Genomic DNA, 21,888 nt, shown 5'->3' on the forward strand with positions numbered 1-21,888 from the left:
AGCTAAAGTACACACACTGCAGATGTGGGTCTACATTTGTAGACTACCTCAATTCCCTGCATGCCTAGCAAGCAAGCTAGCTAGCTTGCTTTAAGACCGCCACGCGCATGCGTAATCCTAACTTTGATCCGCCGCGCCGCACGCGCAGCTAGCTCGCAGACGACGAAAGTCCAGCACGGGGCACGGACCAAAGGTTGAACTTGAAGTCAAAGAAAGAACACAAAAATTTCGAAATCGACCGAAGTTCTCGCCTGACACCGAAGTTGTACGGGCTGCCGTTGTACGTATATTAATAAAGCTTTCATTAATTTTTCAAGTCATAGCTAATCAGTGGTATACTTTACGGCATACCGATAGGCAATTAATAAGTCTGCTTCTGACAGGGGTATGCTCCGCTGAGCCTTCATTCAGCTCAGCCCCGGCCCCAGGGAGCTACGACCACGCCCACGGCCAGCTTCCCGGACCGGAGGCGGAGCTCCCTGGGGCCCGTTTCTCAACACCGCCATTACAGTAGGCAATAAGGGAAACAATCTCCCATGTTGTAGACTTACTGTGCAAAAAAAAAAAACCCAACAAAAGCATGATTTTTTTTCACCCAAACTTTTGTCCCACTGAGGTTAGAATTCTGTGAGTGGATGACAACAAAAATCCTTATAAAAAAACAAAAGTAGGCCTAGATTCTAGGCCCTAACTTGTTAGACCAGGGTCCGATGACGTGAGAGGGTCACGTCCTTGGTTAGACAGTGAAAAGGGGTAATTTTTCATCTGCTTATCACATTTTTATTTGCCGCCAAGGTAATCTAGCGATCGCAACGGGTTCGCGTTTAACACATTTCCTATTCTGCCAACACACAAAATGGGCAAAATTCATTGAGCCAGTGTATCAACATTTCAAATCCTTTTTCCATAAAATGTTACGATCTTTTTCTATTATATCTAAACTTCTTATTTCTAGTTAATTTACTCACATTTGCATCGCCAAAATGTTGTTTTTAAGGCCGTTTTCAAGAGCACCACCTGTCCGTCGTCACACGATGGAAGTCGCCATTTTGGAAAATATGACTCCAGAACCGGGTTAATCTTGCAAGTTACTTTTACTTGTTGACGCCCTCTAGGGGCATCAAATTAATGTTGTAACCCGCACCCGTTGCGGTACGGGTTAACCTGCCGGTATGCCTCCCATCGCGGGTTGCGGGCCGGGCCGAGATCATTCTCAAACCCGCAGACCGTCATGCGAAAAAAAGAGAGAATAAACGATGCATAATAAAACATTCACAGTGAAAATTGAGTTAAGATCATGTGCTTCTTACGCGGCAGATTCTTTTAGAGACGTAGATATTTCCTTTTAAAAAATGCCGGCGTATTTTTGTCTTGTGAATAGTGAACAGGACTGAGTCTGAGACAGTTCAACATGATAAATACATCGAGTTGCTCTTTCAAAGGCTAGGCCAGTGCATGCAGCGCAGTCAAAAGCAACTGCATGGGCCAATGAAACTCGATGTTGAGTTTCCCGTCCCATTTTTTCCAGCTCATAATGAGGAACCAATTTCATTATTCATTATTTTTCAGAAGATGAAAGTTTGACCTTTTGTAACCTTTTAACGCACTTTATTCTGTGGAACTTGAAGCCAGGGAAAAATTAATCATTTTTTTTCGGGGGCTCCATTTTCATTTTTTTGGTAATATTTCAGGGGCTCTTTTCAAATGCTACGTTTTTGTATTTTGAGGAATACCTGTTCACTTATTAAATTAATTATTACTTGTTGTTTAATATTGTATGATTTTTAAAGTTTTATCATGCTTAGAATCTTGGATGTGGGTGTGTTTGTGTGGGTAAGACTGTGAGTTGGACTTGATATAAATTAATTTAATATCTAATTTTTACTCCATCTAATTCCAGTACTTGGCCATGTAATAAAGGCCCACATACCCTTACTTTTCCTGAAGTTCTTTGAAAACGCAGATCTCCACGAAAATTGTATTTCTCTATGGGGGAGTCTAAATTTGGTGAGAATGAACTCATTAATAACTTAAATATACATGACAATGAAGAAATCATCAAACTTCATTGGCAGTTTTGAAAAATATACCCGAAATATAAACTCTGTCTGAAGCAGAAAATCACCATCATTGAGGCCTTTACAGAGCGAATTGTCCCCCAGAGCTCTGGCAGAGACAGAGCTCAGACTAGCTAGCACAAGCGCCAATTCGTACGTGGGTGAGCCTCCCGTCGGCCTTGTAACAGATTGAGCTTTGATGATTTTTTTTGTCTGATATTTACCTCATCCCCTGGAAAAATGAAACAAATGATTTCTCAAAAGTTATAATTAGCAAATAAGATAAGTTATTTTGGATGTTACTAGGCTGTATGATAACTCACCAACGCGAGGTTACTAGGCTTTGGGATTTATTGAGGTAGCTCAACCATACCTTGAGCTCGAGCGATGTTCGTGCAGGCTCCACCACTTCTACGGTTGTTGAGTGGAGCCTGCACGAACATCCCTCGAGGTATGGTTGAGCATGCAGCGTCATTCCATTCACAAAAAAAGAAAGAAAGAAAAGATTTACAGGTATTTACAAGATATACAAGTAATTGTGTTACTTAAAAGCTTATATTAATGTTTTAAATCAGTTTTGAATCTAGATATCCAAATAGTTTATTTTCAGAATTTGATTTTCAAACGCGGGCCAAATTTCATAATGCGGGCAGGCGACGGGAAACTGAACATTGAGTTTTAGCGGCCATATTATCGAATGAAATACTAAAACAGAAGGAAATAATCCGGGGAAATAATACAGAGATAAACGTCGAGAAGAAAAAATTGACTGTATCATTATCCAGGTATTTATTGCAATTTTGTATTACTTTATAGACGAGGTCCCATAGAATTGAATATTGTAGTTATGATTGTTGTGAGTCGCCGTGTCGACCGACCTGGACCGAAAAACAACATTGCCGTCTGCCGATCCTTGCTGGGCAGCCTGGGCTAGCTAGCGCGCTGAGCTGAGCTGTGGCTCGCTAGCTCCGATCCGAGGCGTTAATTGCGTAATGCTTTCAATTTCCAGATCAGAGCGGACCCATTTCGTGGTACAAAGTCACCCAAAAACATTTTCTCTCCGGAATAAAAGGCGAATTTGCAAATTGTAAGTAAATTCAGTCTAGGCTAGGTAGTAGGCAGAAATAATGTTTTTCATTTTTCAAAGATAAATTCACTTGCGGGTTAAAACCTGACAGGTCAGCGGGTCCTGCTTGCAAATTATTGGATTATACGGGACGGTACGGTTCGGGTTTTCACTTGCGGGTTACAACATTACATCAAATAACCATGTGTTATGTATCATTAAAATCGGCAGACTTTCTTCTACAAGTTAGTGACGATTTCAGTTCAATGTCGGCAATGTTTTTCGTTACAAAAAGGAGTTTTTTGGACACTTAAGGTAAATCATGTTTCTATTTTCTTACTTCAAAGCCGTATAAACAGAAAATTTCCCAGGGAACAGTCAAATATCAGATATAAATTAATTCTTTGAAGTGTATTTGTATCAGAAAATCTAATTTTGATATAAGAATGTGTCACATAGCTGCGCAAGAGGCGAATGCAAGCCCATGTTGTGCCGCCTAAAGTGTGATTTTGGTGCCATGGGCATGGCTGAGCGAAAGGAGTGAGTAGGCGTGGTGGCCGTGGGTGTGGTACTTGATGCATGTATGTTATTGTTAAACCCATTGAAATTAGTTGTAGGTGATAAGTTGTGCATTTGATTTCTGCATGAATTATGTGTATTGATGATAAATTAATGATAATTTCAACTTAATATTTCAAGAAAAAAAAAACAGGCGGGAATTAAAGCATGTTTAATTCCAGTCTCATTTTTTTTCATGGTGTACAGGCGCAGACCATGCATTGGCTGCTGCCTGGTACTGGTATTAAAATGAATAGATACAGTGACTATATCTATATTCTGTTGTTTTGTGTCATCATATCAATAAGCTGTCTCATCAATTCACATGATGTACACAATAATGGGTCCCTGTTTTATTATGTTTACTAGGAGGGAGATTATTTTGTAAATGTGATTTTAAATGTAGTAGAAATTCAGATAATGTCAGAGACTTGCTTTTTAACTTTATATATTCCAATATATTTAATGTTAATATATTCTATAATTCTAAGCAGTGGAGTACATTTCTAGCTACTGTTGCAGCTCCAGCTGTCTGATCTCGCATTCTCGGATCTGCAAACAAGTTTGAGACATCATGGTAATTATACAGAATACAGAGTGAACATGGACAAACAGAAAAAAAAAATTACTTGCAAAACTTAATTTTCTACTTTTGAATGATATAAATCTTACAGATACCGGGAAGTATAGTGGGACATTCATTTTTATTTTCTGATTAAAGTCTGTTGAGGAATGAGACCCCCAAGAGTTGATTAATTTTTTTTTAACAACGCAAAGCGTCCCATGCACTTCTCTTGTCTTATTCTAATTTGTTATCTTTCTTCTTGTATACTATATTTTCACAAATAGAAGCTGTTTGAATAAGAAAAATATGAATTCATACAACTATATTTTGCTTAAATTGCTAAAGGTAACACAGCCATGCTCTACAAGATCACCTCTTGTGTTGCATTTTAGTCAAATTAACTTAGTAACCTACATGAAAAAAAAGTATGGAAGTTTCTTAGATCTACAAGTACCTGTAGATCTGCCACCCAATGGGTACTTGTCTTGGGTGGCAGAAAAGTTCCGCGTATAGCGTCCCTTTAAGAGGCCATATCTTCAGTTATGGTGCTCCAATTGTAATTTGGTCTACACCATTGAATTTGTCTTGAAAAAACCTTTCAAGTGATGTATAATTTGTCTGTATTTAAAAAAAAAATCATGTAATATAGCTAGGTAATCCTTTTGAAGCAAATGTAAACAAAGAAAATTGGTCTCCCAACCCACCCATGGGTTCAATTCAAAATCAAAGCATCTCGCGTGCGAAGGAATATCAGTCGTATGCACGCGACACACACGACACAGTTAAAGTTTGCTGGGCTTTTGCCCACATAAAATATTACTTAAAATTTTATATATCACATTCTGCTATGACACTTACCGAATCATTTAGATCCTTCCGTGACTTCTCCTTGAAGTTTCTTTTAAAAAACATGTATATTTTCTTGATCTTTAGTGAAGATTTCACAGAGATGAAATCTGCTCAGCGCGGATATCAATTTTCGCCTAAAGAGGGCGCGCGATTTATATTCATATCAAAGACATGACAAGGGAAAGACTAGGCACCTACACTACTTCTACACGCAAATCGACGCAAGGCATTACGCGAAGTCCGTGAAGTGTCCAATCTTTTCATTGTATAGACTTTGGGATACCGTATACGTATTATTGACGTTCGTTAAAGCTTGTACTGCTGGTTCTTTCCAGGAGATTATTTTCATTTTTTTTATTAGTCATCTTTTTAAATTCATTGCAAATAAGTGTTATCATCACCAATAATAATCTTTAATTATGTTTTTGAAGGTATTTCATTCATTGATGCCCATAATTAGTAAATTAATTATAAGGATTGCGCATTCAAAGAATTTAGATACAGTTATAAAATTACCGAGGAGCTGAATCAAGGTTGTGAAATTATTAGCGCCACCATCGGGCTTCCTTGTATTTCCGTGGAAGAGACAAGCGAAGTCACTTTCGGGGCCGAGGTAAGCGAAATTTGCTTTTTTTTAATTATGATTTCAAAATAATTTCCTATTTGTTGCCCCCATTGCTACTTACCGGCAAGAGCCCCGATGCGTAGCGAGTTTCGTCAAATATTACTTCAGCAATGAAGCGATGTTTGCCGACTACTTCGAAATCCAGGGTCAAACACGGTCTATTGTACGAGGTTAGTACATACTAACCTCGTACAATGTGTGAGTGCTCCCAACGTAGCCAGGCGGCTTTTTGAGAGTAAAAATTCATTTACTGACGTAGGCTTACTCTCAATGGAGCCAGGTATTCTTATCCATGCATGTGCCTGTAGGCTGCCAAAACTTGAAACTTTCGCCCCCGAGATTTCTACTTTCCTTCTAAAAGATATCCTCTAGATCTAGGCTCTAGCCCTAAATCATGTATATGGGATGCAATTTCATTTCCGACATTTCTGCGCCATCGATTTTATTTTTAAACAAGAATTCATCCCCCCAAAAAGAGAAAAATATCATGACAAGACGGAAGAGACTTGCCCAATGTTTACACCGCCATCTTGTTTCCTATTTTTCTTCGCCAACGTTACGCGACGCACTCGTTTAGCATTGTCTCTGTAAATAATATTTTTTCCATTGTGGATTGAATTTACACATTTTTCTATTGCAAAGCACTTGTACTTGTTTGTAGCAATTTTGCTCGTCTTTGGTTACTCGTCATGCAAAGGTATGTTTTCACTCTGAACACTCACATTTGTATTTCTTGCGTTATGTCTGACAAATAAAATAAATTAGCTTGCTAGTCTCGTATAATCAGACACGATTTTGTTTTCTCCATTCAAACCCTATTTTTACCTCGACAAGTAACATTTAACGCATAATTTGCAAAATTATCATTAATAAGTATTCTATAAAAAATCAGAATTTTGAACTAATACAACGTCGAAATTACTAAATTCTATTTTTATGTCGGACAAGGGTCTCTTTAGTTAAAATATCAATGAAAGGTGTCTCTAAAAGGACACTGTGTTCTAAATAAGGGAAATAATGAAAATTTTGATTTTATCCAGTTATGTTTGTGAATCTTCTTTTTTTCTCTTTTTACAAAGTGAGCTCCATACATCAATTCTTCAATCAGTAATAAGTAAAACATTAGTTGATCTCCATTTATTGAAATATATGATTTTATGAAAAGTCGTCATTCCGAAAGGTTCAGGTGGCGATGAAGACTTAATATTTTTCCGATACTATCGATATCAAACAATGTTCCGAACTTGGAAGTCAAAATTGCCTTCACGAAACAGAAAGCGCTGATAGCGGCTGATTTGTCGCCAATCTTCCTATCTCGAAAGAATGGTCCTACATGTAGGACGTTCCTACATATCGCTCATCTTGTCGTGCAACAGGCCACTGGGCTCTGGCCCTGGGTATCCGCTCCGCAATTCACTAGACCAATCACTGCCATGCAGGGCCGGGCCTAGACAGCTGTCTGTTTTGAGGAGTTTTTAAAATTTTTATATTTTTTAGAGTGCGAGGTATATTGGTATACTAGCCTTGCACCAAGAACTGTTTTAGCAGTGGATTTCTAACTAGTGTGTCACGCGCACTTCTGGCGTCCACAACACACCACTACTTCGGCTTGATTTTTCTGTCTGCGGGGGTATGAAATGAACCCTGAGTGGATGTGTATGGTGATATCCACAGTTCAAATAAAGTCCTTTTTAATTTGAGAAAATTGAAATTAGGGGATTAAATTAAGCCTATATCATGCACCATATGGAGGAGGGAGTTACAGGCTGTTCATAAGCTAAATATTGTAACAGAGCTGCCAAGTAGTACTGATTTTCAGTATTTAGTGCTGAAAAGTGAGAAGAATACTGACACTTTCATGTAAAATACTGATTTCTAAAGTTTCAGTTGTATGTGTGGTCCTATGGTATTTTTTGAAAATACTGAGTTCCTCACCGAAATACTGATTTTCAGCTTCAAAAATACTGAAATGTTCCTTTTCAGTTTGGCAGCTGTTATAAAAAAAAACTTGTTGTATTAATTAGACTTTTAAATCAAGATGAAGATGGAGGTGAATCAAGTAAAGATGGATTAAGTTTGATAATGGTTGATCACTGTTGTCTGTTGATGACATTCTGATATTACATACAGGTACCTTTGTTTTGTTGATGTTGCAAGCCTTATGTCTAAAATTTGTTTTTGTTCAATGTGTTGATGACTAGTACCATTCAGAAAGTATGGGAGAAGTTTGCTTCAACCAAAATCAACATTTTGACTGTGAATGCAGCAGACCTCTCAGTGACTTTGCAACTCTTCCCCCAAAACGTAAGTATGGCCTTCCAAATTCAACTCTAAAATTACTTGTGGGCTGCGGGTGATTTTGCCCCCAAAATGCTCAAAAGTTGAGCACAATGGAAAACTTAGGAATGAATACTCTTTATACTGCATAAATGTACTCTTTTCCTAACAATTTCTCTGGATCAGTTGAATGTATGGACAAATCAGTGGTGGATCCAGAATTTTAAAATGGGGGGGGGGCCTATATTCGGGGGAGCCACCAACATTTTCAAATTTTAACATGATCTAACAAGATGTAGAGGATACTACCATAAACCCCTATGATGATACGTCACAATTCAGGGGCCGCGGAACGGTTTTCAAAGTGGGGGGGGGGACTGAGCCAAAAGTGAGGGGGGGGGGGCTGATCATGCAAAAAAATCAAAATCGTTTGGTCATTTTTGGGGGGCTGAAGCCCACCCCCCCCCCTCGCTTCCGCAGCCCCTGCAATACATTGTGCTCACTCAACCATGAACATACGATATCAAAATCTGGTCTGAAGTGGTTGAATGATGGATAGTAAAACAGCATAACACCATAAAATTCACCTGAAAACAACTTTTGCCCAACTTTGTATTTGAACAAACTGAAAAACAACTCTTGTGACTTTTAAAAATAGTCATTTTTAATTCAATCTTTAATTATTCATGCATGACTCAACCGATCGATCTCATTTTTCTCCAGGAGTTGCTTAATGAGTGCAGAAAACTACCTATGAAATATCATATATCAAACTAATTCGGTTCAAAAGTTACAGCAATTTGATTTAGGGGGGACTTACTTTTTTTTGTTGTGTATACATGTATGTTTATAGTGGTTTAATTACATGTTGCTCCCAGGTCCAAACTTATAATATAAAAAAATAATTATGTTTAGGCTTGCGATATGTTGAAAACCTTAAATTGTGATAAGTTCCATGTTGACTTCTTCCTATCTGGAAGGTATATTATGACATACTACTGCTCATCATCACAGATCCAACACATTCACATTTACATTGATGATTGGATGAAATGAATTGAATTAAACTGAATTGAATCAAATCAAATTTAATTTCATTGAATTGAATTGCATTGAATCAGATTTAATTTGATTACAACTTGAACGAACTTTTTAACAAGATTATGATGAAATTCTATAATCCTTTTTCATTTTTATTCGTAAATTTCTCAAATTCTGTATATCAGTCTCTTGGAAAGTAGGACCAACTCCTCCACCTCCACCTATATCAGAAGGGTTTAATTTTGGATGGTTTTTTGGAAGTATATTTGCGAGTGGATGTATAGCTCTGATTGCTTTTATTATTGTGTACTATAGGTAAGTACTTTGTATTGTAAACATTATAAACATTTGTAAATAATAATGATACAAAAGTTACAATTTCAAAGGACAAGTCCACCCAAAAATATTGTTTTAAGAACAAGAAAAATCAAACAAGTATAAAACTGAAAATTTGTGAAAATTAAGCAAAACTTGAAATGTCATAACTTTCTTGATTTATATCTGATTTAGATGAAATTTTCAGCATTATGCATGTGTGATTCTTCTTCAATGATTCAAATCAACATATTTCTGGGGTGGACTTGACATTTAAGTGCAAGTTGATGGTGTTGAGATGGCAGTGGCGTCAAGATTAAAATCATATTCATAACTGAGGTTTAGTTTTTGAAATGTCATAAATTTCAAAGTATAAAGGCCTATTTCTTAAATCTTAGACATATACTAAAGGGTAATCAAGTATCACTGATCATCTGACATGAGTTAGAGGTCATTTTAGTTCAATGAGCTTTGACCATATTTGGGTATTAATATTAGAATAGCCTAACCAAGGTTAGGATTTTGAATTTGAAAGATAATTCTGCAAGTATAACTCTGTAAATCTTTCCCACGAACCCAGGCACTGGAACCGTTGAAATTTGCCATTGTGTGGTCTCTTTGACCAATCAGAGGGCAGTATTTTTGTTTTCAAACTGCTTTATGTACTTGGCAAATGAAAAGTGTGATCTTGATCCGATTAAACCAATTCTTATTTTGAAACCTACATGTATCATTTCAAACAATACATATTCAGCTTTATCATGATATAAAAATCATTTGGGCTCAATCAAAAATAAAGTGTGAAAATAGCAGCTTTTGTCAGGTGAAAATATTTTTTTGTAGCATATTTTAGATCAAAATTTTAACCTATATTACAAAATCTTTGAATAAATCCAAACACATGACATGAAAGAATGATTCTTCTTCTTTGCAATGGTACCAAATTCATGAAATTCGATGCACAATTAGAGCAGCAATGGCCAAATGAAAAGAGGTGTTTTGGTCCGCATCAAGCTCATTAAATATGCAAAACATCTCAAGTCATGAATATCACTTGGATGAAAGAAGCCACTTTCTTGGGACCTGCCGTCTGACTGCATGAAAATGCTTTATTTATAATCCATCATCTGAGTATTACAAATATTTTCTTTATTTTTATCATCTTTAGGAATATTATTCGGAGTTGGTTGGAGAGAACGTCCTGTGGCAAAAATATCTTATGGCTTTTGGATTCTATCTCAAGGTTTGTAGGGGCTATTTATATAATATTGGCTGGCCTTGAGGGGAATTTAAAATATATTGCCCGCAACAGAATCACATTGGCCGGAGTTTTAAGACGAGGGTAATATGGTTCTTATTACTTATAAGGGCAATGAATTTGATGTTCCCTGAAAGAAGAGCCACTTGGTATTTTTATATTAATCCAAATCAGACATCTACAGCAAAATCATGAAAACAGATATTTTACCTTTTAAGGATATATATGATTCAGATGCGCAATGTTTATGTAACCTATGCTATGCTTATGTTTAGTTTACCTCTGAGCATTACTATTGTGACGTAATTATAAGGTCCCCAGGGACACTTCTCCAGCGCTGTTAACCTCGTGATGTTCATTGTTACTACGCAAATCTATATGACGCACATCTCTTTCCGTGCGCCCTCAGATGCCTGGATGCAGGATCATGGAAAATACAAAGGTATATTTCGCATCATCTCTGCATGCAAATTCAATACGCGCTGAAAGACCATGCAAAATATGAAGAAAAAAAGAAAGATAAAAGATGTTGAAGGAAATGCAGCAATGAATGTTCAAATAAATCTATCATCGACTTTTTTTACTTGTTGATGTAAAATATGCTAGATTGAAAGTCTTCTTTGAGTAAGATTAAGAAATAGTCTACGCAATTGAAAAAAATAAAGAATTTAAATTTCATAAAAATCAGATGAAATACTTGCATGCCTCAGTGACATGTAAATGAGAGAGTTGATGATGTCCCTCTGACTACTTCTATCGCTTAAGGTATACAATATTTCAGTTTTTACAGATTTGACAGTAAGGAGCAACTTCAATGAACCATCAAATGTTAGAATAATGGTAATACCGCATGTTCAGGGAGGAATAAAACTTTTGTTTCACAGGACAATGAGGGGAAAATTAGAATATTTCATATAATAAAATACGAAAGATATAGTGATAGGGTGAGTCATCAGTCCCCTCATTTGCATAATGACTAAGATGTGCAGATAACTGTTTAGATAAATTAAAGGTCAAGTCCACCCCAGGGAATTGTTGATTTGAATAAATAGAGAAAAATCAAACTAGTATAATGCTGAAAATTTCATCATCGCTATCGGATGTAAAATAAGAAAGTCATGACATCTTAAAATCTCAGGAAATGCAAAATGAGACAGTCAATGATGTCTCTCACTCACTATTTCTTTTGTTTTTTATTGTTTGAATGATATCATATTTCATTTTATACGCCGTCCGATGGGACGTATTATGGTATCACCGCTCGGTGTCTGTCTGTCCTTCTGTTCGATAACTTTTTCTTGTAAACGCGATAACTTCAGTTTAACTTAACCTAGGCTCATATAATTTGGTGTGTATGATACTAGCATGGATCCCATTAAACCTATTTATTTGAGGTCAAAGGTCAAGGTCACAGTGACGTGTTTTCATTTTGCCCTTCTGAAGTCCTTGTTAACGTGATAACTTTAATTTGGTGTGTATGATAGTAGCATAGATACAAGGAATTCTATTGATTTTGAGGTCAGAAGGTCAAAGGTGAAGTCGCCAACTTCCACTTTTCTTGCTTGACCAGTAACTCCCATTTTCTGTGTAGCAGGCAGGCATATTATGTGCTCTCCTAGCAACATTCTTGTTTACAGATGTATTAACCCTAAATATACTGGGCTATTTCGATGCCTAAGAAGACGGGGGTGGGGCTGATTCAGCCCCCCTTTATGATCTCAGCCGTCGATCGCGACGAAAATTGGCACACGCGTTACCCATGGCATTATCTACAAAACTGTAATATCAAATTCTGCGAAAAATCTCATGGCTCATTAATTATGCTAATTTATGCGTAAAATCATTTGTTTGCTCTAATTAATAAGATAATGCATATAAAATGCTAATTTTTGTTTCACATACTCTACATAGGCATCTGATCAAATTTATTTTTCAAAAATTTCAACATCACATTTATTTTCTTATTTTTCTATTTTCTAAATTTCTTATGTATTTCTTTTTTTGATTTTTTTTTCTATTGTTTTTTCAATGGAAATTGTCAGGGAATTTGTTTTAACCTTAAACAAGATAAAATAAATTGATTTTAAGCAGTAAAAGGAAAATAATGATACATTTATGATTTTGGCTAAAAACACTATTTGCATTGGATTTGTACACAAATTCACGTTTTTGTCTCACCTGCGAAGCAGAGTGAGACTATAGGCGCCGCTTTTCCGACGGCGGCGGCGTCAACATCAAATCTTAACCTGAGGTCCCAGGGGGGGGCCACTTACATTGATGAGTGGATACCATGCGCGACCAAAAAAACACGTAAAAAGGATGTCTTTTTCACGATAGGGCACGTTACGTACGTAACGTGATAAGGGTGTCAAAAACACAAAAATAATGAAAAAAGGGTATCTATTTCGCTAGGACAATTACGTGTTTAGGGTCGAATTTTCGGGATGATGAAACAAAATTAAAATGTTTTATAAAGGATGTCCATTTTTCCCCAACACTTCGTGTTTAGAGTCCGATTTGCGAGAGGTGTAGAAGGTGGGGTCGTACTAAACCAAACAAGGTAAAGCGCACGACCGAAGGACCCGTAACAATAAAACATTCCTGTACTTGTTTAGGGGTTCATTTCAGGGAATATTTTCCAAGATTATCGTTTTGTTTCCAATACTTGTTAAGGGTAGGGTTTGACAACCCAATACTTGTTAAGGGGTGCATTTTCAGAATATGGAAATTACGTGTTAAGGTGCTTTTCGAGACCCCATGGTCGCGCATGGTATCCACTCGTGAATGGAAGTGGCCCCCCCGGGCCTGAGGTTAAGTTTTTGAAATGACGTCATAACTTAGAAAGTATATGGACCTTAGTTAATAAAACTTGGCCATAAGGTTAATCAAGTATTACTGAACATCCTATTAGAGTTTCATGTCACATGACCAAGGTCAAAGGTCATTTAGGGTCAATGAACTTAGACCATGTTGGAGGAATCAACATCAAAATCTTAACCTGAGGTTAAGTTTTTGAAATGTCATCATAACTTAGAAAATATATGGACCTAGTTCATGAAACTTGGACATAAGGTTAATCAAGTATTACTAAACATCCTATTAGAGTTTCATGTCACATGACCAAGGTCAAAGGTCATTTAGGGTCAATGAACTTAGACCATGTTGGAGGAATCAACATCGAAATCTTAACCTGAGGTTAAGTTTTTGAAATGTCATCATAACTTAGAAAATATATGGACCTAGTTCATGAAACTTGGACATAAGGTTAATCAAGTATCACTGAACATCCTGCATGAGTTTCACGTCACATGACCAAGGTCAAAGGTCCTTTAGGCCTTTTAGGGTCAATGAACTTAGACCATGTTGGAGGAATCAACATCGAAATCTTAACCTGAGGTTAAGTTTTTGAAATGTCATCATAACTTAGAAAATATATGGACCTAGTTCATGAAACTTGGACATAAGGTTAATCAAGTATTACTGAACATCCTATTAGAGTTTCATGTCACATGACCAAGGTCAAAGGTCATTTAGGGTCAATGAACTTAGACCATGTTGGAGGAATCAACATCGAAATCTTAACCTGAGGTTAAGTTTTTGAAATGTCATCATAACTTAGAAAATATATAGACCTAGTTCATGAAACATGGACATAAGGTTAATCAAGTATTACTGAACATCCTATTAGAGTTTCATGTCACATGACCAAGGTCAAAGGTCATTTAGGGTCAATGAACTTAGACCATGTTGGAGGAATCAACATCGAAATCTTAACCTGAGGTTAAGTTTTTGAAATGTCATCATAACTTAGAAAATATATGGACCTAGTTCATGAAACTTGGACATAAGGTTAATCAAGTATCACTGAACATCCTGCATGAGTTTCACGTCACATGACCAAGGTCAAAGGTCATTTAGGGTCAATGAACTTTGGCCGAATTGGGATATCTGTTGAATTCCCATCATAACTTTGAAAGTTTATGGATCTGATTCATGAAACTTTGACATAATAGTAATCAAGCATCACTGAAAATTTTGTGCAAGTTTCAGGTCTCATGATTAAGGTCAAAGGTCATTTAGGGTCAATGAACTTTGGCCGAAGCGGGGGTATCTGTTGAATTACCATCATAACTTTGAAAGTTTATTGGTCTAGTTCATTAAACTTGGACATTAGAGTAATCAAGTATCACTGAACATCCTGTGCGCGTTTCAGGTCACATGACCAAGGTCAAAGGTCAATGAACTTTGGCCAAATTGGGTGTATCTGTTGAATTACCATCATAACTTTGAAAGTTTATGGATCTGATTCGTGAAACTTGTACATAAGAGTAATCAAGTATCACTGAACATCCTGTTCGAGTTTCAGGTCACATGATCAAGGTCAAAGGTCATGTAAGGTCAATGAACTTTGGCCATGTTGGGGTTTTTTGTTGAATAACCATATCTCTGTAAGTTTATTGGTCTAGTTCATAAAAAGTGGACATAAGAGTAACCATGTATCACTGAACATCTTGTGTGAGTTAGAGTAGTATTCAAAGTCAGCACTGCTGCTATATTGAACCGCGTGATGCAGGTGAGACGGCCAGAGGCATTCCACTTGTTGAGTAATTTTGTGTCTGCATGCACTTACGAAATGTTGCGTAATTTCGATACGGCATACCCGGGGTCACAATTTTGGTCTCAAAAGTTGCGCGAGACTTGAAAGTAAAAGTCAGCGAGTGACGCGGTCAAAAAATTCGAGCAGCGGATTTATCGCGAAAAATTTTGAGGGAGGGCTGAATCAGCCCCCTCCCAGTCTTCTTAGGGTTAAACAATGTTCAGGGAGGAAGTAATCACCATTTCACTTGACAATGAGGAGAAAATTAGAATATTTCATATAATAAAATACAAAAGAAAAAGTGGATGATGTCTTCAGTCTCATTTGCATACAGATGAGGATGTGTATATAATTGTTTTGTGAAATTAAGTGAAACTTTAAAATATCATAACTTTTTTATCTAAGGGTCTTTGATTGTATTTGAAGGTGTATAGTGGCTATTTGTTCATGTTGTAGGCCTATATGCTGGAAAAATAATTTGGAAAAAATTCAATATTGGTATCATGATTGCGAATTTCAAATAAAATGATTTTTCCCATTTTAGAGTGTATAATTATGATTACCCTGCACATAGCCTGTCTTTAACTTTGATACCCCCCCCCCCCCCGATTGCATCTATCACCATTCCAATTTCTTATGAGATTATATGAATATTTATGCCATATAACAGTAACGATGTGGATCATATGACATTCAAATGTGTTATACAGGATTGTGATTTCACACAAAAAGTTATATGATTGGGTGCCCAATCAAAATATATTTTCCAACTTATTTTGTGCAATTATCATTGATTTAAAGTATTTTTTCATTCCTCCAATTCTGTTTCTTAAATTTGAAAGTGATAGAAAATCTGCTCTTTCCGTCGATGCGTAATATGTTTTGGTTTTCAACTTCTATAAAAATGTTAAGAATAAATGCAAAGTATTTCATGTATAGGTCTCCATAAATCATATCAACAATAAAAGAACAAAATCTACAGACAGAGCTATGACTCATCCATTAGATAATTAAATAATATCGAGCTAATAATTACCTAATATGCTTTGTTGATATGCCATCATCCCCCCCCCCTGGTATTTACTGTATTTTCTTTCTTTTTTGTCTTTTATTTATATCTGTAGTAGCTTGAGTTGCTGTGGAGAGATAATCTTAAGTTGTTTTCCATGTAAGATTTGTAGTAAATATGAGTCACCCAATGACAACGATAATGAAGGCCGACAGACAGACCCCAGTAGACGGGCAAATGAACAAGGAGATGAAGAAGAAAAAGAAAGCATGATGGTTCTTGAAGATGGCATAAGAGATGACAGAGGTGCTGCAGGAAATATGTTGGCAAATGAAAGGGAAGTTGAAGAAGCAAAAGAAAGCATGGTGATCCCTTTAGATGACTTAAATGATGTAGGAAATGCTTCCGAGGCTTGACAGACAAATTTAGGCAAGTGGAGTGTATTATTCCCATCATCCTCTGTCAGTTTAGCCTTATGAAAGTACATGTATGTGTAGCATGTACAGAAATGGTTTATAAGGGAAGATGTCTCTGAAGTCAAGTTAGACTCGATAACAGTCGAAAAGGGGTTATAAAAATATAAAAGTTTAATGTTAATTCATCTATAATGTGATGTGTTGTTATTGCTATACACATATCAATGTTTTGTGCAAGGTTAGGGACTAGGGACTAGGGAGCCTCTGTGAAGGTCCCAAAGTCCAGGCCTTCATACATCAGAGGCCAAGCCCTAGGACAAGGCCAAGGCTGCACCGTTGTCCTAGTAACAGGGCATGAGGACAACAGCACTACCAATGATTTCAAGAAGAATAGATCATTCTTGATTTCTTGTGACCTTCTTATTTCTGAAATATTTTCCTGGCCACTTATGGCCTCATTCCAGCAGTGTCAGAGTACCAGACCAAGGTTCCTTAAGCAGCTGAAATGGGAATATGTCCCTGATATTGAGTTTGAATGGATGAAAGCAAAAAAAAGTATCATTCTTATTTCTCGTATGGTGACCTTCTCCTTAGGAATCCAGACCTTCATCAAGGACTAGATGTCCAATGTCCAAGGCACTGGTGGATCCAGAGGGGGGGGGGTCATGTGCCCCCCCTTTTCCCCCCTTTTTCCCCCTTTTGAGAAGCAAAATTAAAATTTGTACTGTAAAAATGCCATTAAAACAGAGGTGTGCCCCTCTTTTGAAACTGAAGACTTTAAAAAAAAATTCGGTTACGAAATATCCTTAATAATTTGTGGTTGAAAATATATATATATTTTTTTTTACGATATTGACAAACTTGAGCAGCCCTCCTTCGTGTCATGGAATATACTTTGGAAATTCCATAGTCATTTTTTTAGGTTCATGATACTGAATATATATACATATATTTTTGTGAAGAATGCATGAATTATTCTGTATGATGATAATCACAATATTTTGATTATACTTTAATAAAAAAACATTTTCAATTTTGAAATACCAATGTATACAAAATTGTCGGTTGCATGGTTAATCTTACAGAGTTCTTTAAATCTTCATGCATATGGTTTACCTATCTGCATTTTTTGGTTAGCCTTTTTTTTAGAAACCAAATTGCATCAGGGTGCACTTCCTCTTTTGAAATAAGCATGGATTCATTTTGACACCAAAAGAAACCTGTGTTCTGCTGGCATCTAATCATTCAGAATTTGGTATTCTGATTGAGGGGTGTCGAGAGCTTAACATATAGACAAATGATTTTAAAAAGTATTGGTCTGATTTACTTATGATAAATCACGATTAGTTTTTGTCTCACCTGCGTAGCAGAGTGAGACTATAGGCGTCGCTTTTCCGACGGCGACGGTGGCGGTGGCGTCAACATCAAATCTTAACCTGAGGTTAAGTTTTTGAAATGACATAACTTAGAAAGTATATGGACCTAGTTCATGAAACTTGGCCATAAGGTTAATCAAGTATTACTGAACATCCTATTAGAGTTTCATGTCACATGACTAAGGCCAAAGGTCATTTAGGGTCAATGAACTTAGACCATGTTGGAGGAATCTGTTGACTGTTAACTGTTGAATTACCATCATAACTTTGAAAGTTTATGGATCTGATTCATGAATCTTGGACATAAGAGTAATCAAGTATCACTGAACATCCTGTGCAAGTTTTAAGTCACATGATCAAGGTCAAAGGTCATGTAAGGACAATTAACTTTTGCCATGTTGGGTTTTTTTGTTGAATAACCATCATATCTCTGTAAGTTTATTGGTCTAGTTCATAAAAAGTGGACATAAGAATAACCATGTATCATTGAACATCTCGTGTGAGTTAGAGTAGTTTTCAAAGTCAGCACTGCTGCTATATTTAACTGCGTGATGCAGGTGAGACGGCCAGAGGCATTCCACTTGTTTCTTAGGACAATAGGATTGTGAAAGCTTTCATAATGCTACAGCCCGCCGATGTCTTAGACAGTAGAAGTAGTTCCCATTTTTGTTATTTGTATTATTGTTTATGTGCTTGCGATAGGATGGTCAATCTTTCACAGTATATCTTTGTACCCTTTATAACAAAAGTGACCATTTCTCACCCTGTCATAGAATTCAGATCAGATGATTTGATTTTTTTTCAATTCATTGAATGATCTCTTCAAGAAATAGTTTGTAAACGGAGTTGTATACATTCTTTTTTTCCAAATGATATCTCTTTTGATATCTCCTTTCATGAGGACATATGCTGCATTTAGTGATTTTTTTTTGTACTGTGAAATTATTACATCACTGAATCGTGATCCAAATTCCACCAAAGCACCAGCATCATTTGCAATACGTATAAAAACATTTCCCATCCTTCACCCAGGAGTAGTAGGGTTTTCCAAACAGATAACTACTATCCTCTGGATCTAGACTAAAGTGTTACCAGATATTATGACATTCATTGTATTGTTTAATTTCATACAACAATATGCACTTTATATGGTATGCATATGAGGGAACTGATGATGTCAGAAATGGCAAAAATGTTACAAGGTTTCTTTACAGAAAAATTAAAAAGAATGGAAAATCATTTTTCTGTTAAGAAACATTGTAACATTTCTGCCATTGGTTTAAGTCACATTGTTTGATTTCTGTGTCAACATGTAAAATTGCTGTGATGTAGGCTGTCATCAACCAATCAAGGGCCTTTTCATTGCCAAATTTGCACAAATTGAATGAAATAAAATACCGAAGAAAACATGAATGTGTGACATGATTCAATTTGCATATCACCTGTGTGGTGCATATAACTGTTAAGTGAAAATACAGAAAAAACCTAAAACTTTTCTTTTTATCCGATTTCGATGATTTTGTGTGTGTCATGCTTGTGTATTTTTGATCTATTTAACAATGTAATAAAGGCGCTGTCACTCCTTGGCGTTTTAGACAGCGTATGCCCGACGTATCAAAATTTCTCTAAAACGTCGGCATACGCTGAACTTTGTTTTTTTTTAACTCTGGGCGTATACTTAGCGTATTCATAACGAGTTAGACGTATACATAACGTATTAGTAACTTATATCGAACGCTTCGTTAACGTATAAGTAACGTATTCCAACGAATGCTTAGCGTATTGCTGGCGTACACAACTTATGCCCTACGATAGCCTAACTTACGCATAGCGCGCGGCAGCGTATCGCTGACGAACACGTGTCGTAGCCTATAAAAAGGCTGCCGCTCGACTATTCAAATCATAACCGCACGATACATCACCGTATCAACACCACCGCCATGTCGAAGAAAACTCCTGTGAACCCCACCTTTATATATAAATTCCTATAAACGTTGTCAATACGCCATTATACGGTAGCTGTAAGCTATAGACACGTTCTGTAAGTTTTGTGGTCGTCCGAGCACGTCTTCATACGTCAATATATACGTTGTTGTTAAGTTACACATATGTTCAAAGCACGTTACTCATAGGTTAGAAGTAAGTTTTAGGGTACGCTGGACATTATCTCGACGTACATCGACTTATGAGTAACTTACGAGTAACGTGTGTCAACGTGTATCAACGATCGCGTAACTTGCCTACAACTTATGACCCCCGTATGCGGGACGTATGAGCCATACGCTGGCATACGTCGAAAAATTTTGTGCTTGCACAAAATTTTTCGACGACCTCACCGTATGACGACGTATACCAGCGTGTTTTAGCGTACTCTTAACGTGTGGAAAACTTACCCGTAACGTATTCGACGTACGCCAGCGTATTCGCCAAATTCCTCATACGTCGGGCATACGCTGTCTAAAACGCCAAGGTGTGACAGCGTAATAAAGTAATGTTGTGGTTATTTGTTATTTTCATTGCAATAAGAATGGAATATATTTACAATCTTGCTTTCATGTACAGTACTCTTTTTTTCTTTATTTTTGGTTAAAATCAACTTCATATCCTAATGTTTATTTATATTCACCAAGTGTAAAAACATAATGGTATATTCTTATTCTTCTATTCACTTTTTTTAATACTGCATGATGTGTCATTGTTTTACTTGCCAAATATTTTTCTCATGTCAGCTTTTCTTCATATGAATTTTTAAGCAGTAAAAGGGGTTGTGCTAATTGTTAAAATAAAAAAGAAGTGCAACTTTGCTTTCTTTACAACTGCTTACCGGCACTTGAGATTTTAATTATGATTTCATTGATACATGTATAGTTTTTGACTACAGCAGATGCAGATATTGATGTATATGAGAAATTCAATGTCTTTCATTGAGAGATGTGTGATTATTGAATACAATAAATCACCCTTTTATAGTGGAAGTGACAGGGGTGTTATATTTTTTAAGTATTAACAAAATATTGAAAATATCTTTTAAAAAATATATATGTGCGAGTCCAAGGTGAATTTTGCCACTCCCTTTGTCGGGGACTAAATCGGGTTTTAAAAAAACATGGATGACCGACTGAAACAACACTTTCAAGGGGGTTGCATGACATTTGCTTCTACAACAATTGCTCTGATGGAAAATCTGCATGTTAAGCCAAACATAATACCTAACCTCCAACAGTGAATAAACCCTCATCCTTAGTGCAGTAGGTTTCACGGAACATCATCTATCTTTCTTGGGCAAATGTTGGTCTTGAAAAGGACCACCTAAGCTCTTTAATTTGCCCGAGGAAGATACATGGTGTTCTGTGAAACCTACTACACTATTTTTCACCATGGAAACCTTCAGAAGTTACCCTAATCCTTATCTTTACACTATTTTGAACCAAAACTCTTAGAATCCCAACTCTTGCCTTCTTCCCTCTGAGATATTAAGACAGGAGCAAATGTTGCAGGAGCATAATGTGTGTCACCTTCAAAAGATATGAGATTCATGTTTTAAATTTGAAGTGTTTTTTTTTTCTTCAGAATGTGCTCTATTTTAAACCAGAAGTGTACAGTTATTGTAATGCCTGTAATAGGCCCTTTGGAAACTGCCTGAAATCTTTCTTTTTTCATACTGTGCAGTTTTTTGCAATTAAACTTTTGTAATAAAAATATCAGGTCTCTATCCTCATTTCTTTGATTGATTGATTGATTGATTAGTTAGCAAATTGCAAGGGAGAGATATGATTTTCTTGTGAGGGGGTGGGGGAGGTATGAGAGGGAGGGGGAAGATACATCTGGTGTAAGAGAGAATGGATATAGAGGGAGATAGGGTGAGAGACTGGGAGAGCA

General features: G+C 36.6%; 1 protein-coding gene across 1 annotated transcript; it reads left to right on the plus strand.

Annotated features, from left to right (window-relative positions):
* Nucleotides 1-206: 206 nt before the first annotated feature.
* LOC121411642 lies at nt 207-16,881 on the plus strand. Its single transcript, XM_041604458.1, has 5 exons — nt 207-280; nt 7,922-8,024; nt 9,224-9,353; nt 10,522-10,596; nt 16,333-16,881. Exons 2-5 carry the CDS (start codon nt 7,937-7,939, stop codon nt 16,631-16,633), a joined length of 594 nt encoding a protein of 197 aa, XP_041460392.1. The 5' UTR covers nt 207-280; nt 7,922-7,936; the 3' UTR covers nt 16,634-16,881.
* The last annotated feature ends 5,007 nt before the right edge of the window (nt 16,882-21,888 follow it).

The sequence above is a fragment of the Lytechinus variegatus genome, chromosome 3 (assembly GCF_018143015.1).
Source record: "Lytechinus variegatus isolate NC3 chromosome 3, Lvar_3.0, whole genome shotgun sequence".
Taxonomy (NCBI): domain Eukaryota; kingdom Metazoa; phylum Echinodermata; class Echinoidea; order Temnopleuroida; family Toxopneustidae; genus Lytechinus; species Lytechinus variegatus.

Coding starts and splice junctions, on each gene's coding strand:
- LOC121411642 (XM_041604458.1), top strand. CDS start 7,937: ATGGGAGAAGTTTGCTTCAACCAAAATCAACATTTTGACTGTGAATGC. Junction 9,354..10,521: donor TTTATTATTGTGTACTATAG/GTAAGTACTTTG, acceptor TATCATCTTTAG/GAATATTATTCGGAGTTGGT. Junction 10,597..16,332: donor CTTTTGGATTCTATCTCAAG/GTTTGTAGGGGC, acceptor TTATATCTGTAG/TAGCTTGAGTTGCTGTGGAG.